At 36.5% G+C, this 16350-nt stretch overlaps 1 protein-coding gene across 4 annotated transcripts in view; it reads left to right on the plus strand.

The window, feature by feature from the left end:
- Positions 1-16350, plus strand: part of LOC150076433 (uncharacterized) — an 840218-nt gene that overhangs the window by 536595 nt on the left and 287273 nt on the right. For 3 of the 4 annotated variants that reach the window (XM_090388172.1, XM_090388173.1, XM_090388175.1), the window contains exon 12: positions 15708-15770. The exons of the other annotated variant lie outside the window; for it this stretch is intronic. In XM_090388172.1, coding sequence (XP_090244298.1) covers positions 15708-15770 — 63 coding nt within the window. The remainder of the gene's footprint in view (positions 1-15707; positions 15771-16350) is intronic. 4 annotated transcript variants of the gene reach the window in all.

Below are 16350 nucleotides of genomic sequence, written 5' to 3' on the forward strand. Positions count from 1 at the left end.
CTCTTTATGAATCATAGTCAGGAAGCTATAGTTCCCAAAGAGAAGTTTATAAAAAATAATTTAGTAAACTTCAGTTAAATTAAAACCCTGAGTGGGTGCTCCCTTTCCCATGGCACCAGTGGGTGGGAGGATGTATAAAGAGTATATTTTTTTGTAATATGCAAGACATGGTGCAGTTGACCACTTTGATGTATTTTCCACCTATAGAACTGAATGACCATAGTGTTTTATAGTCATGAACACAGGAAACTTGTGCCAGTATAAATGGGCACAAAAAATTAACACAGATAAAAATTATCTATGGACACAAAAAAATAAATTTTGGGGTTATAAACAGATAGCTTTCAAAATTTGGCCTTGTCATAAATTGGAAATGCTTTGCAAGCATTTCCAGTATGGCTGGCAATTCAACTGTTTTCTTGTTAACTGGAATATCAGTTAAAAGTCAATTTTAAATGAAAGACCATGCCTTTGAAGTTAAGTGCAATAAATTGTAGTTGAAAATTGAATTGAAGGATATAAATTTTTCCCCCCTCATGGGGACTCTGAGATACTCAAACACCTGCTAATTGGCCAACCGGGCTAGCCGGTTTGGTAAAGTGCCTACCTGATAACCCAAAGGTTGCAGGTTCGAATCCCGCCTCGGGCTTGGATCAGAGTAGAAAATGCAAAAACCTTGGGAAGTGCAATATGGCCACAGAAGCCGATGCGCCAACAACTAAAAAAAAAAAAAAAAAAAAAAAAACCCTGCTAATTGACTCCTCCCAAAGTGTTTTGGTGAATAGTGCTATTCAGGGAGAATGGAGTGGAAATCTGAGGGATGATACAGATCAAAAAAGTATAGAACACTATAGTAATAAAAGCTCTGAATGTACCATGCTATGGCAGAGGACAACTGTATTATATGAAACACTATTTTTAGAATGTAAATTTTAAAAATATTGTTTTTTTAAATCTGTCATTTTCAATAAAATAAAATCCTTATTAATTACACTCAAATAAAAAAAAAAAAAGAGTGTCATTTATCATGCCTGTTGTATTTATAGTATTTGTATTAAACGTGAGACTAATAGTATCCAGTTTTTTTGTTAATATGATGCTATTACATGATGATTTAATATAAATATACTGCTATTATACACTATGATTTTATATAAACATGATACATATAGTAAGACCTTTGTGGATTTATTGGATGACTGTTTTCTTCAGCAGCATGCTGGAGAGGCAACAAGTAGTAATACTCTAGATCTAATTATCAGCAGTGATTATTCATGCATTAAGAATCAGCAGATAAAAGAATCACTAGATGGCATTAATCACAGTTTATTGATGTGGGATTTACTTAAAGATGTAACCATCAAGGGTAAAAGAAAGAGTTTTTACTTTCATAAAGGTGACTACAGTGGTCTACAAGTTTTTAAATTTTATAAATTCTATACGGTGGCACCAATTGATGATATTACCATCAACAAATTCTAAATGGGAAGCATTCAAGGAATTAATCATACAAGTTTTTGTTTTGTTTTGATCCTGAAATCAGTTTTCAAGCATTCAAGGATACAAGTTGCATACAAGCTGTTGTTTGTTGTTTGGTTTTTAGGAGCATTAGCAACTAAGGCCATATTGCTCCGGGAAATGAGGTGGTCATTCCCTGACCTTTCCTCGTCCTCCGTATTTGGTGGTGCATACAAGCATTCAAGGAATTAATCATACAAGTTACTAGGCTTTTCATACCAACTAAGAAATACTCTTCAAGGTTTGGTTGTTGTTGTTATTTGGTTTTTAGGAGCATTAGCAACTAAGGCCATATTGCTCCGGGATATGCGGTGGTCATTCCCTGACCTTTCCGCATCCTCCGTATTTGGTGGTGACGGGCTCGAACCCCGGTCTAATCAAGAAGCATGTGCTACGCACTGCTGCTCCTTCCCACCTGGCTACGGAGGCGCCTCAAGGTTTGGGCATAAATGGATGTCAGATGGACTAATGAAACATAATTTATAGCAAAGGCTTAATTTGTTCAGATGGACTAATGAGACGTATGGCAAAAAATAAAAATGCATGGGATGCGTATAAATTATCAGTCGATGCAGAAGCTTATGGTAAAAAAAGCTAGTCTATAATCAAGTCACGAAGGAGGTTATGCAAGTGAAAGCAGCAGATTATAAGAAATCTTTCACAAAGGATGCAAAGAAAAATGGCAAAGATGTTTTTACTTATGTAAACACCAAAAGGAAGGGAATGAATTAAATTGGCCCACTTGATATTGATGGTTTGACTGTATGATCTATCCAATTATAGTCCTGCAGCAGGATCACCATATCATCATATCCCTATTCTATTAAGGGAAGCAGCAAAGAAAGTAAGCAAACCCTTAGTCATAATTTTGAGAGCATCCTTGGATTCATTGATGATTCTGCAGACTGGAGATATGCGAATATATTCCTAGTTCACAAAGGGGATCAGATGGTGACATGAGAAATTACAGACCTGTTAGTTTAACTTTTGTTCCAGGGAAAGTAATGGAGTCCCTGGTTAAATAAATAATTCAGGGCCATATAGACAAAACTCCAGTTATACTTCCAGCACAGTATGGGTTTGTTAAGGGGAAGTCTTGTCTGACCAATTTTATTGGATACTGTGATGCACTCACAAAGGAACTGGATGCAAAAATAATTTTGATATCATATACTTGGATTTCAGAAAAGCTTTTGATACTGTTGCACATAAAAGACTGCTGTCCAAATTAGACCAGTGTGGCATTAATGGCAAGTTACTGCTATGAATAAAGGGATGGTTCAGTGGGAGAAGGGAGAGTGTAATAACTGCTCTTTGTGGACTAATGTTATTAGTGGAGTTCCCCGGGGTTCGGTGCTGGACCCATTGTTATTTTCTGTATTTATTAATGATATTGATTAAGTCATATCAGGCTTAATGTCCAAGTTTGCAAATTATGCAAAGACAGGGTGAGTAGTGGCAGTAATGACGGAATGTTACTACAATGGGGTTGAGAAATATTAAGCAGATGTGCTGAGAAATGCCATTTTACTTTTAACATTGAAAAATGCAAACTACTGCATATGGACAGCTGTAACCCCAGAGTAATGTAACAGTTGTATGGTACATTATAGGCTTTATTTAGAAAATATGCACTTTATTCAAGACTTAAGGCTTTATTTATGAAGACTTTTTATACTGATTAAGAAATACTGTTAAAGGTTTAAATGGATGTTAGATGAACTAATGAGACTCATGGCAGAGAAGAAAAATTCATGGGATCCATATAAATTAACAGGTGAAACAGAAGCCTATGGCAGATATAAGCTGGTTTGTAATCAAGTCACAAAGGAAGTTAGGCAGATTATGAGAAATCTTTGGCAAAGGATGCTAAGAAAAACAGAGAGGACTTTCTTTACTTATATAAATACTAGAAGGAATTATATTGGTCCACTTGATATCGATGGCTCGACTGTTAATGATCCTGCTCAGATAGTTGATAATCTGAATGAGTATTTTGCACGTTCACACATGAGGAGTTATTAAGGGAGGAAAATGCCAGATGTATATCAAACTGTAACAGGGTGCTTAATGATTTTGTAATAACTGAGAGCAAAGTGGAGGAGAAATTGTTGAAGTTAAATATAAGAAAGGCACCTGGGGTTGATGGGATCTATCAAGTTATATTAAAGGAGGTCGCAAAGGAAGTAAGCAAACACTTAGCCATAATTATGAGAGCATCCTTGGACTCAGGGGAAGACCCCACGGACTGGAGATGTGCAAATATATCCCCAATTCACAAAGGGAGATTTGAGGGTGACACAAGTAATTACAGACCAGTTAGTTTAACTTCTGTTCTGGGTAAAATAATGGAGTCACTGGTTAAAGATGCATTGCAGGATCATCTAGACAAGACTGCAGCAATAATTCAGACACAGCATGGGTTTGTTAAGATAGAATCTTGTCTGACAAATTTTATTGGATACTATGATGTGGTTACAAAGGAACTAGATGCAAAAATAATTTTTATATCATATACCTAGATTTCAGGACAGCTTTTGACACTGTTGCACATGGAAGATTACTGTACAAATTGGAGGAGTAATGGTATTAAGGGTAAGTTGTTACAATGGATAAAAGGGTGGTTGAGTGGGATAAGACAGTGATAATTTATGGACGCTCCTCTTTGTGGACTAATGTTATTAGTCGAGTGCCACAGGGTTCTGTATTAGGCCCACTGTTGTTTTGTTTATTTATCAGTGATATTGATGAAGGTATATCAGGCTTAATGTCGAAGTTTGCAGATGATACAAAGGTTGGCAGGTTGTTAATGACAGTAATGGCAGTGTGCTGCTGCAACAGGATCTAGAAAATATGGGAGATGGGCTGAGAAGTGGCAACTAAAATTTAACATTGACAAATGCAAAGTACTACATAAGGGTAGAAGTAACTCCAGAGAAATGTACCAACTGTGTGGTACTACACTTAGGGTGGTAGAAAATGAAAAAGATCTGGGGGTAATTATGTAGTCAGATATGAAGTTTACAGAGCAATATACAGGAATTTTGCTAGTAGGGAAAAATGAGGTGATTATCTCTTTGTATAAGGCAGTGGTCAGGCCATGCCTTTAGTACTGCATACAGGTCTGGCGGCCTCATTTTAGGAAGGATGTGGAGTTGCTTGAGTGTGTAGAGAGAAGGGAAATGAGATTGGTGGGGGAATGAAGGGGTCCTCTTACCAAGAAAGGCTTTAGATCTAAAAATTGCAGCAGCTGTAGAATAGACACCTGTGAGGTGATCTGATTGATGTGTATAAGGCCTTGAATGGGTTGAGCATGCTGAATTCTGATGGGATTCTTCTGCTTGCTCAGATTATGAACCTGAGGGGGCATAAATTTAAATTGAGGAAAGACAGTTGTAGAATATATGTGCGTACATTTGCCTTTAGTCAGCAGGTGGTTAATTGCTGGAACAAACTTCCATCTGTCGTTGTGGAAGTTGATAGCTTAAATAAATTCAAGGAGGAACTGGACAAACTTTTAGAGGGAATCTTTTTATGAAATTTTCTTTTTTTTTTCTTTTTTTTTTTCTTTTTTTTTTCTTTTTTTTTTTCTTTTTTTTTTCTTTTTTTTTTTTTTCTTTTTTTCTTTTTTTTTCTTCTTTTTTTCTTTTTTTTTCTTTCTTTTTTTCTTTTTTTTTTCTTCTTTTTTTCTTTTTTTTTTTTTCCTGATGCTATATAAGCTCATACTCTTGCTTTTTTGCATCACATGCCTCTATTACTACTACTAGTAATAGTAGTAATAGAAAATAAAAAAATACCCAGGGTAATTGTGCAGTCACATATCAAGTTCTTTGAGCAGTGTAAGTTTTGTCAATGATATACAGTAATTTTGCTAGCAGGGATAAGGAGGTGATTATTCCATTATATAAGTAAGTGTTCAGGTTACATCTTGATTATTGTATACAAGTCTGGGGGCCCTTATTTTAGGAAAAATGTAAAGCTGCTGAAGGATTACAGATAATGGCAATAAGAGTGATGAGGGGACAAATGGGTGCATTCTTTCCAATAAATGCTTAAGTTCTGCAGATTGCAGCATCTGGATATTAGCCACCTGTGAGGTGATCTGATTGAGGTGTTTAAGTCTTTGAACGGATTGAGCAAGCTCAATTCTTATGGAATTCTTCCTCTTGCTCAGACTGTGCACATGAGGGGACAAAAATTCAAATTGAGGAAAGATAGTTGCAGAATAGATGTATGGAAGTTTGCATTTAGCTAGTGGATGGTTGATTGCTGGAACAAACTTCCATCTGTTGTTGTGAATGTTGATAGCTTGCATAAATTCAAGGAAGAACTAGACAGTCTATTGGAGGGAATGGATAGGTGAAATGGGAAGCATTTTGCATTTTTGGCTGATGCTGTAGAAGCTTGCTTTCTTGCATCATTTGTTACTGCTAATGCTATTATTTTCTTTCAGTTTTCAATTCCTAAATGTAACAGCCGACACGGCTGTTACATTTAGGAATACATAATTTGGTATTTATTCCAAAATGTGCAAAATACCATAATTTGGTATTTCGCACATTTTGAGTAGGCTGGGAACACCCAGATTGGCAGACCTATAAAAAAACTAGCTAAATTTAACCTGGATATAATCCAAGGATCCCCAACTGATGAAGTGGTTGACTATGTTACAAAAACAATATTACATGCAGCTGAAAAAACTGCTGAAAAAACCATACCAAAATCATCTTCAAAATTGCCGATACACCCAAAAATCTGGTGAAGTGATGAATGCCATAGGGCTAAAAAAGAGCAAAATAAAGCGTGGAATACCTTTTGCTGCAGTCCAACTACAGCTAATCTTAACCACTATAGGCATTCCAGAGCAAGAGCAAGGTATGTTAGACGCCGTGATAAAAAGGCAACTTGGATCCACTTTACTTCAACCATCAATCAAGAAACCCCTACGCACAAAATTTGGAAAATAATTAGAAAAATAAGTGGCAAATACCAGACTACTCCTGTGCCTATCATGGAATGGAGGGAACAGAACATTTCTGACCCTGTACAAATTGCCAATATCTTAGGGGAAACTTTTGCCATAGCATCATCAATGGAAAATTATATGCCAACTTTTGGGAGATTTAAAACAAATGCAGAAAAACAAACAAAAATTAAACTTCTCGTTAAAAGGGAAAGAACAATATAACCTACCATTTATTATCCACGAACTGTTGTTATTTGATTTTTAGGAACATTAGCAACTAAGGCCATATTACTCTGGGGGATATGTGGTGGTCATATTCCCTGACATTTCTGCATCCTCCATATTTGGTGGATCATGAGCTCGAACCCTGGTCTAATCAAGAAGCGTATGCTATACACTGCTGCTCCTACCCACCTGGCTATGGAGGTGCCTACATATCCATGAACTGCTTAGAGCTCTGTCAACATCTAGACGCAGCGTGGTAGGACCTGACAATATCCGCTATTCAATGATACAGGAACTAAGTGCTGAATCATTGCAATCACTCCATCTGTTTAATAGACTTTACGTAGAAGATACATTCCCTACAATGACATCATGTTACAGTCCTTGCCTTCCTTAAACCCGGAAGAGACCCAACAAACCCCACTTGTTATAGACCCATTGCCTTGACTAGTTGCCTCTGCAAAATTCTTGAAAAGATGATAAACCGTCGACTGATATTGTACCTAGAAAACTTTAATCTCCTACATTCTGCACAATTTGGTATTTGTCAAAACAGATCAACCCTAGATATACTAGAGAACTCCATTCGGAATGCATTCCTCAGATCACATCATCATGTAATGGTTTACTTAAATATCAATAAAGCATATGATTCCACATGAAAGTATGACATTCTCCGCAAATTACATCACCATGGACTTCGAGGCTATCTACTGATTTTCTTCAGAACTTCCTGTACAAATGCACATTTCAGGTTCGGTTTAAAACTTCATTATCCCAAGTGTACTTACAAGAAGGAGATCCCCAAGGCTCAGTTCTACGTTCTACACTTTTTATAATTACAATAAACACTATTGCTGAACAACTTCCGAAGACTGTTGATACCGCACTATTTGTAGATGATCTTTGCATTTCATGTCATGCGAAGAACATGAATACTGTTGAGAGACAGTTACAAGGGGCAATAAATAAAATCAGTTCATGGACACAAACTAATGGCTACCAACTCTGTCCCCAAAAAACGTGCATCCATTTTTGCCGGCAAAGTAAACTCCACCCACATCCCAAACTACTATTGAATGGACAACCAATAGCAGTTCATCTCACTATACGGTTCTTAGGAATCACATTAGATCATAAACTCACCTTTTCAGCAACTAAGTGGGGAGCTGATCGCCTTACCTTGTTACAATTATATAGAGCCTTAATCAGATCGAAGCTTGACTACGGAGCACCGGTGTATAGCTCACAAGACCCAGTACCCTTCGCTGGCTTGACTCTATCCTCGTAGTGTAATATGCTTTGCCTTAGGAGCATATCGCATGTCTCCAATACATAGTTTACATGCCGGAGCACATGAACCCCCTCTCTCTCCATCAGAAGACAACAGCTGATACTATGCTATGCATACAAAATTAGATCTATGTCGGAACACCCAAACTGGCAGATACTTTTCACGTCACAGCATAGCAGGTTAAGCCAAAACCGTCCTACTGCAAATCTTCCTTTGGGTATGAGAATAAAACGCCTCTTAGAAGAACTAAATTTAACCTTAGAGAATGTGGCACGTAGCCTCCCATTCTCTCTTGCTCCTTGGAACATCACTCCACCTTCATGCGACTTACACATTCATGAATGGAATAAATCTACTTTACATAGGAAAAATTTCTTGCAACTATACAATGCAGCAGCAACTTCGTCGTGGTACATACTGATGGATCAAAGAACGATGCCCACGTTGGAATTGCTGCAGTTTTCCCAAACATCATATTATCATATCAGTTGTCGTGTGAGTTCTGTATATTCTCACTCGAACTAATAGCAATTCGGCGCCTCCGTAGCCAGGTGGGCAGGAGCAGCAGTGCGTAGCACATGCTTCTTGATTAGACCGGGGTTCGAACCTATGACCACCAAATACGGAGGATGCGGAAATGTCAGGGAATGACCACCGCATATCCCCTGAGCAATATGGCCTTAGTTGCTAATGCTCCTAAAAACCAAATAACAAACAAACAATAGCAATTCAGGTTGCACTGAATTACACTGAGTCCTCCAATATTAAAAACAGCATGATTTTCTCAGATTCTTTAAGTGCACTTCAAGCACTGAAAAACATCATGAATATCACTCACCCAGTTGTAAAAGAAATAATCACTTCTTTGCATACATTATCAGAACTTGGGAGAAACATATGCTTCTGCTGGGTCCAAGGACATATGGCAATTTCTGGGAATGAAATAGTGGACAGTGCTGCCAAATTGACTAACTTACCACCCGACAGCAAGTGGGAAGTCCCTCATGAAGACTATAGATCAATAATCCAGAGAAAATGCACATACCAGTGGCAGTTATCATGGCAGCAACAGCTTAACAATAAACTTCAAAGTATTAAACCATATCTTGAGCGATGGCCTTTAAGCTTCAGTTCAATTCAACAGCAAGAGGTAATATTAGCTCACTTAAGAATTGGTCACACTAACATCACTCAAGGTTATCTCTTAAGAGGGGAGACTCCCCTTCAGTGTCATCCCTGTAACACTACACTTTCCGTGAAACATAACTTTGTCGAATGCACAAAATATGCAGAACGCCAGAACCTTCTCACTACTGACATAACAAAAGACCCTCTTACACTTGCTTCAATCTTGGGTAATAAAATAAATGTCTCAAACATCATTACTTTTCTCAAAAGGATTAATATATATCACCTCCTTTAGCTAATAAAACAAAATAATAATAATTTTGTAGCCACAGTTAGGAAATTATCCCTACCTGCAAGAAATAACATCCATACTTACCATATGTATGGCCATAGATGCTGATGCGGCAAAAAAAATCCCCAACCAATCATAAAGAATAAATTATATGAAATAAAACCAAAAGTTGAGCACTGGAAAATGAGGATAAGGAAAGAAGAAATTGTTCTGACCAGATTGCAGATAGGACATTCGCATTTCACAAATGGTTATCTATTGTGTGCAAAAAAACCCCCAAGATGTCAAGTATGCAATACTATCCAAACAATTCTATACTTATAGAATGCCCAACATAACAAATAATGATCGACAACGAATATTTTCATCATTATATAAAGGAAACCAAAACATCACCCCTTAAAGATCTTTTAGGTGAAAGAGAACATGTATCAGATATTTTTAGATTCATACAAACAATTAACGTATACCCTCTGCTGTAAATAATAATATAATACCACAGAAATATTTAACCTTCTTACATTCGAACAAGATTTATATACAGAGAACTGGCACCAATAAACAACAACATATTTATCTTGCATAAACCATAAATAGGCGGTTAGTCCCTGACCCAAGTTGCTTTTTTTTTTTTTTTTTTTTTGTTTGTGTGCTATGCTTGACAAGTACAGCATGAGCACTGCTGGGTTAATATCCCCATGATAAGGCATTCTGATTTGCATGCTGTTCTTTTTTTTTTTTTCCTGTATATGTACTGTTCATTATATGTACTTATCCCAATCACTTTCACTTGACCTATAACATCATCATCATCATCATCATCATCAGCCATTTTCAATCCACTGCAGGATGAAGGCCTCTCCAGCAACTTTCCAGTTCCTTCTGTTTTGAGCACTGGCCATCCATTTACTACTCAAAAACTCATGAATTTCATCTATCCATCTCCGCCTTTGTCTTCCAGGTTTTCTTCTAGCTCCTCTTGGGTACCATTCTGTTATTTTCTTAGTCCATCTGTCATCATGTCTTCGAGCTATGTGTCCTGCCCAAGACCATTTTAGTTCTTTAGTTTTGATAAGAATGTCCTTTACTTGAGTTTGCTGCCTAATCCATGTGTTTCTCTTCTTATCTAACAGTCTGATTCCCAATATAATTCGTTCCATTCTTCGCTGTGTAGTTCTTAGCTTCTCTTCCATTCTTTTGGTGAGTGCCCAAGTTTCACTTCCATAAGTCATGGTGGGGAGTATACATTGATTCATTATTTTACGTTTCAGACAAACTGGGATATTGCTCTTCAGTATGTGACTATATTTCCTGAATGCTATCCATCCAAAATTTATTCTTCTCTTGACTTCCATCCATTTATCATTATTACAGCTAATAACTTGTCCCAGATAAGTATATGACTCCACCTTTTCAATTACTGCTCCTTCAATCATTATTTCCCTTTCCGTGGCATACTTGTTCATCATTACTTTTGTTTTAGCCATATTCATCTTTAGTCCAAAATCCTTACTAACTGTGCATAACTGATTAAGATTTTCCTCTAATTCTTTGGGATCGTGGCTTATGACCACAATGTCACTGCAAATCATAAGTGGTTTAGGTACTCTCCATTCACATTGACTCCTTTCTACGACCAGTCTAATCTTCTGAAAGCTTCCTCAAGGGCAGCAGTAAACAGCTTCGGAGATATTGTGTCTCCTTGTCGAACTCCTTTCTCGATTTTAAATTTCCTACTGTCTTTGTCTAGTCTAATAAAGGATGTAGCACTCTCATATATTTTCTTCAAAATCATAATATATGGAGTATCTATGCCTTGTCTTTCCAGTGCCCGAAACATTGCCTTATGCTGTATGGAGTCAAATGCCTTTTCATAATCCACAAATGCCAGGCATAATGGTGTTTTATATTCATTTGCTTTCTCCATTAGCTGTGATATTACGTGAAGGTGATCCATAGTTGAGAATCCTGTCCTAAAGCCAGCTTGCTCTTTCGGTTGATTCTCATCAAGTATTCTTTCTAATCTGTTAGTAATGACCCTTGTGAACAACTTGTAGATATGGGATAACAAGCTAATTGGTCTATAATTTCCAATTTCTGATTTATCTCCTTTCTTATGCAGCAAAACTATGATTGCATTATTCCACTGCTTAGGCATCACACCTTTTCTAATGCACTTTGTGAAGAGCCTTGCCAATTTTTGTGTTATGTCTCTTCCTCCCAATTTTAACAACTCTACAGTAACTTCATCTTCCCCCGGGGCTTTCCGATTCTTCATTTTCTTCAATGCATGTTCTACCTCATCAGGAAGAATATCGGGTATGTCGTATGTGTTGCTACTTTGCAATCCATCTTCCCCACTGCTGGTATCATTCCCTCGCTGCTTGTATAATTTCCTATAGTAGTCTTCTGCTATTTGAATTATGCCTTCTCTGCTGTTTATAATTACACCATCGCTATTCTTCAGTTTCAGTATCATTTGTCTTTCTGTATTACTGCTCATGGCTGCTGATTTAAATCCTTTGTTTTCCCTTAATGCTTGTTCTACTTTTCTTGTGTTAAATCTTCTTATGTCCTCTCTGAGTCTCTTTCTAATGGCTTTGCATAACTCAGTATACTCAATTTTCTCCCTGTCAGTGTTTTTCTTGCTCTTCATTTGTCGTCTTTGGTTCATCATGACAAGTGTTTCTTGACTAATTTTTTCTTCTTTGGATTTCTGTTTCCCTATAGGTTTCTTGGGCTTTATCACTTTCAGAAAGTTGTAATATTCCTCGTCCATATCTTGGTCCTGAGCAGTCTGCAGAAGCTCAAACTTGTTCTTAAGTTCCAGTACATACTGCTTTTTCTCCTCCTCTGTTATTTCAAAGACCTTTGTATTATTTACTCGAGTCAGTTTTTTCCTTTCCTTTCCTACATCTATATCAAGTGTACATCTTACCATTCTGTGATCACTTCCAACATTTACCTTATTCAGGACGGTAACATCATTCACAATATATCTTCTGTTAGTGAGGATGAAGTCGATTTCATTAGTTGTTAATCCATTTGGACTCTTCCATGTCCACTTTCTGTTCACCCTTTTCTTGAAAAAAGTGTTCATTACTGACATTCCTTGAGATTCTGCAAATTCCACAAGTCTTTCACCTCTTATTTCTTTCACCAATTCCAAAATTTCCTATAGTTCCTCTTTCTGCGCTGTTTTGCCTTTTTCCAACCTTAGCATTGAAGTCCCCCATAATAATAGTGTAGTGGGTTTTCTGCTCATCTAGAAGACTCTCAATTTCAGTGTACATTTCTTCAACCTCTTCATCATCATGGCTCGATGTTGGTGCATAAATCAATATAATCTTTAGCTTGTACCTCTTAGAAATCTTGAGTATTAGTCTTGACACCCTTGGTGATGTACTTTTGAATTCCAAAATGTTGTTTTTAAAATCTTTATGGACCAGAAACCCAACTCCACCTTCACTCCTTTCACTGTTTCCATTGGTGTACAGCAGATTTCCACTTGATAAACTTATAAGTGATTCATTTCTTCTTCTTGTTTCAGCCAAACCGATGATATTCCAATTCACATTTTCTAATTCCTTTTCCAGCTCTAATATCCTGTCTTCACCGATGAGTGATCGTACGTTATAACAGGCCAAGTTCAATTTCCATGCATGGCAGCCTGGTCGTACCCAGAGATTCTTAGCACCCTCTGCTTCCACTCTGATCCTCTCGCTGCCGTAAGAGGGAGAGTGAAAGCTGCTGGGGACTGAGGGCCATTTGTATTGTTGTGCTCTCATTGCTGGAGGGTTCGGTCTTTTCCTCTTCACGCTGACCAGGCGTCTTGAAGAGAACCACTCTACACGTTCGTTGCCACCTAAGTGACGTAACAGGGCTTACCATCGAGAAGGTGTGCATGAGTGGATTTTAGGGAGACAGGCCAACCGGACTTCTCCTAAATCTTCTGTAATAGAGAGATATTGGATCCATCAGTGTTTTAGGCTGAGTGTCTGATAACACACAGGATACCTGTTCCCCTCTAAACCTATAACATACTCATACTCATTTTTGCTTCTTTAATTCTTATTTTATACCTGACTGAGTCAGTATTACCTTGGCAACCTCTATTCATGTTGTACTATTTTAGAATCCTGTAGAATAACACCCCACCCCTGCTGTCATGTCTGTCCTTTCAGTACACATTGCACTTGCCATATTGAAATTCTGCATCTCCAGTATCAAAGTTATACTATTGCTTCTAATATTCCTATAATGTTAATACTTTTCGTTTAATTTCCATACTAAAAGTATGGAAATTAAACGAAAGTGAATGCATCTATGTTATAATGCACCTATATTATTTGTTATTTGGTTTTTTTTTAGGAGCATTAGCAACTATGGCCATATTGCTCCGGGATATGCGGTGGTCATTCCCTGACCTTTCTGCATCCTCCATATTTGGCGGTGATGGGCTCGAACCCCGGTCTAATCAAGAAGCGTTGCATCTATATGTTTTTAGTAACTCTAACACATCCCATATAATTGCTCCTATGTTAATTTCCAGCAAAGCACTTTACAGGATATTCAATGTTCACTACTATAGATAGATAGATAGAGAGGGTCATTATTTTACTGCAAATTCATCATATAAAAATATTTTCGTTTTTTATAGCATATTATCATGTTCATATATAATATAATAAAACACACTGCTTGGTCACTTTATTAGGACCATGAGCTAATAGCATATTGAACTACCATTGGCCCAAATTGCTGCTTCAACACAATGTTATGGATTCAGCAAGGTGTTAAAATGACATGAGAAATATTGAACCATTCATTTAATAAAATTAAGATTAGAATTGATTACTGTTGAGAATCTGCTCCTGATGTTGAGCACCTTGCTCTCTCACTTTGTTTTTGGGCATAGTTGCATCTGTTCATGGATGTGTTCTGAGCATGCTGACATTTTTTTTAAAGACTTAAATGGCAAATTGAACACTTGACAAGTGCAGGTGCAGCCATCCTCTCTGCTGTAAGGCCAGCATACCATTTACTGACAACATACCTGCGGGATCCTGTCTATTTTCCAGTATTGCCAAATTGATTTAGGCAATATGATAGCACAATATCATGTGCATATCTTGTGCATATCTGTTTTATTTATGTATTTTTTCATAGCTTGTTGAATATATTCAAAATCTCCATGGTCCAAATAAAGTAGCCACACAGTGTAGTAACTGACTGACTGACATATTTAAAAATTTTAAATAGTTAACCATTCATTCCTTTTTTGATTAATTGACAATATTATTATGATATTTTAATAAAATCAATAATTTATTTCCATATTCTTTATTGTCAGTCATGATAGACAGGTAAACTTAAAATTTATTTATTATGGGAATTGTGACTGGGTATTATTATTATTCTTCATTGCAATACGTAACTTTACATTAAAGGAGATATTCTTTTGGTTTATTTTACTGTTGTTTTTAATATTTTTTATGATATTGGATTATCTTGAATATGGGATTGTTTTATTAGTTCTTGGGATGGAATGGTGAGATAATTCATTCATTGAGTAAAGCAGGCCCCTAGCCAAAAAACTGGCAAATCTGCCATACATGTAGACATGATACAGTATACAAATATTAACAATATTCTTATATATGACACATTGTATACCTTTTGGACAGTAAATGGTGATTCAAATATAGATGTAACTCTTACTAACTCAATTGGTGCTAGATTTGTCTGTGGATGGAAAGTCAAATCTGATTGGGTATTGAGTGATCCTTGTGCAATATTTTATGAAATCAATACACATAGGGAAAACAGTGTTGGTTTGATTCAATTATGGCACTTTGCTGTTAAGTATGCAAACTGGGAGAACTTCGAGAAAAGTCATTGGCATGATCGTGGTCTCTGAGATATCTAACATGACAGGTGAGAACTCTGTGGAGTTTTTGCAAAAATGTTAAGATAATGAAACATTGGAGATTTGTTGAATATTTTTGACTTGGATTTCATTAGAAAATTAATACCAGATGAAAAATATATCATATTGGTTCAGCCACCAAAGTAACTCACTGAACCGCTAAACAGAATTTACTAAGGACTATAACTTTTTTATTTGACATTCAGTAGGTCTCAGAGATATATATTCTACTTCAGTGATACATTATCAGATGATAATTCTGGATTGTGGAATGTAAACTAAAACTGTAACAACACGTATATATGTATTTTTGTATTGTTTATATGAGAATAAAGTTTTTGTATGACCTTTATAGGCCTCTGACCATGATCAAGTAGAAAACTGTTTATCTGTTTCCTTGCAACAAACCCAAACTATGGTAAGCTGCACCTCTATGCAGGATTGTATTTCAGACTGTTTTAAATGTAAATATTTTATTCTTTGTGGTGCTCTGATTTTTAATTCTGTTATAATTTATTTTAAGAAGGTTCAGTGTTTGATGTATTTTTTGTTCAGTTACCTTTCTTCGTATTGTGGACTGGAATAATAATGCATGTATTACATTGTAGTAGAATAAATAAATTATTCATATATTTTAAGCTGTCTTTAAAATCCTTTTATCAAATTATCTTTAAAGCAGTTGTATTGCTTGTAAGAATTTTATTAATTAAAATGTACAAATAAGAATCTCACTGAAATGTGATAATGCAGAATTGGCTAAGATAAAGAAAGCCTGCACGAGAAGCATGCAGAAGTTCGATGAAATTTACCAGTAAAAGTACTTTCCATAACGGCATTTGTATTGTTGATCGCTTGGTAAAGAGACGGTGGGTGTTATCAGTCTGGAGTAGAAGTTGAATCATGGGAGCTTGAAACCCTCCCGAAGTGTGTATGTGTGGGGGGGGGTTAAACATGACCTTTTTTCTTTAAAATCACTAATTGAATTAACTAATTGAATC

The sequence above is a fragment of the Mastigoproctus giganteus genome, chromosome 13 (genome assembly GCF_048544385.1).
Source record: "Mastigoproctus giganteus isolate SK-2022 chromosome 13, ASM4854438v1, whole genome shotgun sequence".
NCBI lineage: Eukaryota > Metazoa > Arthropoda > Arachnida > Uropygi > Thelyphonidae > Mastigoproctus > Mastigoproctus giganteus.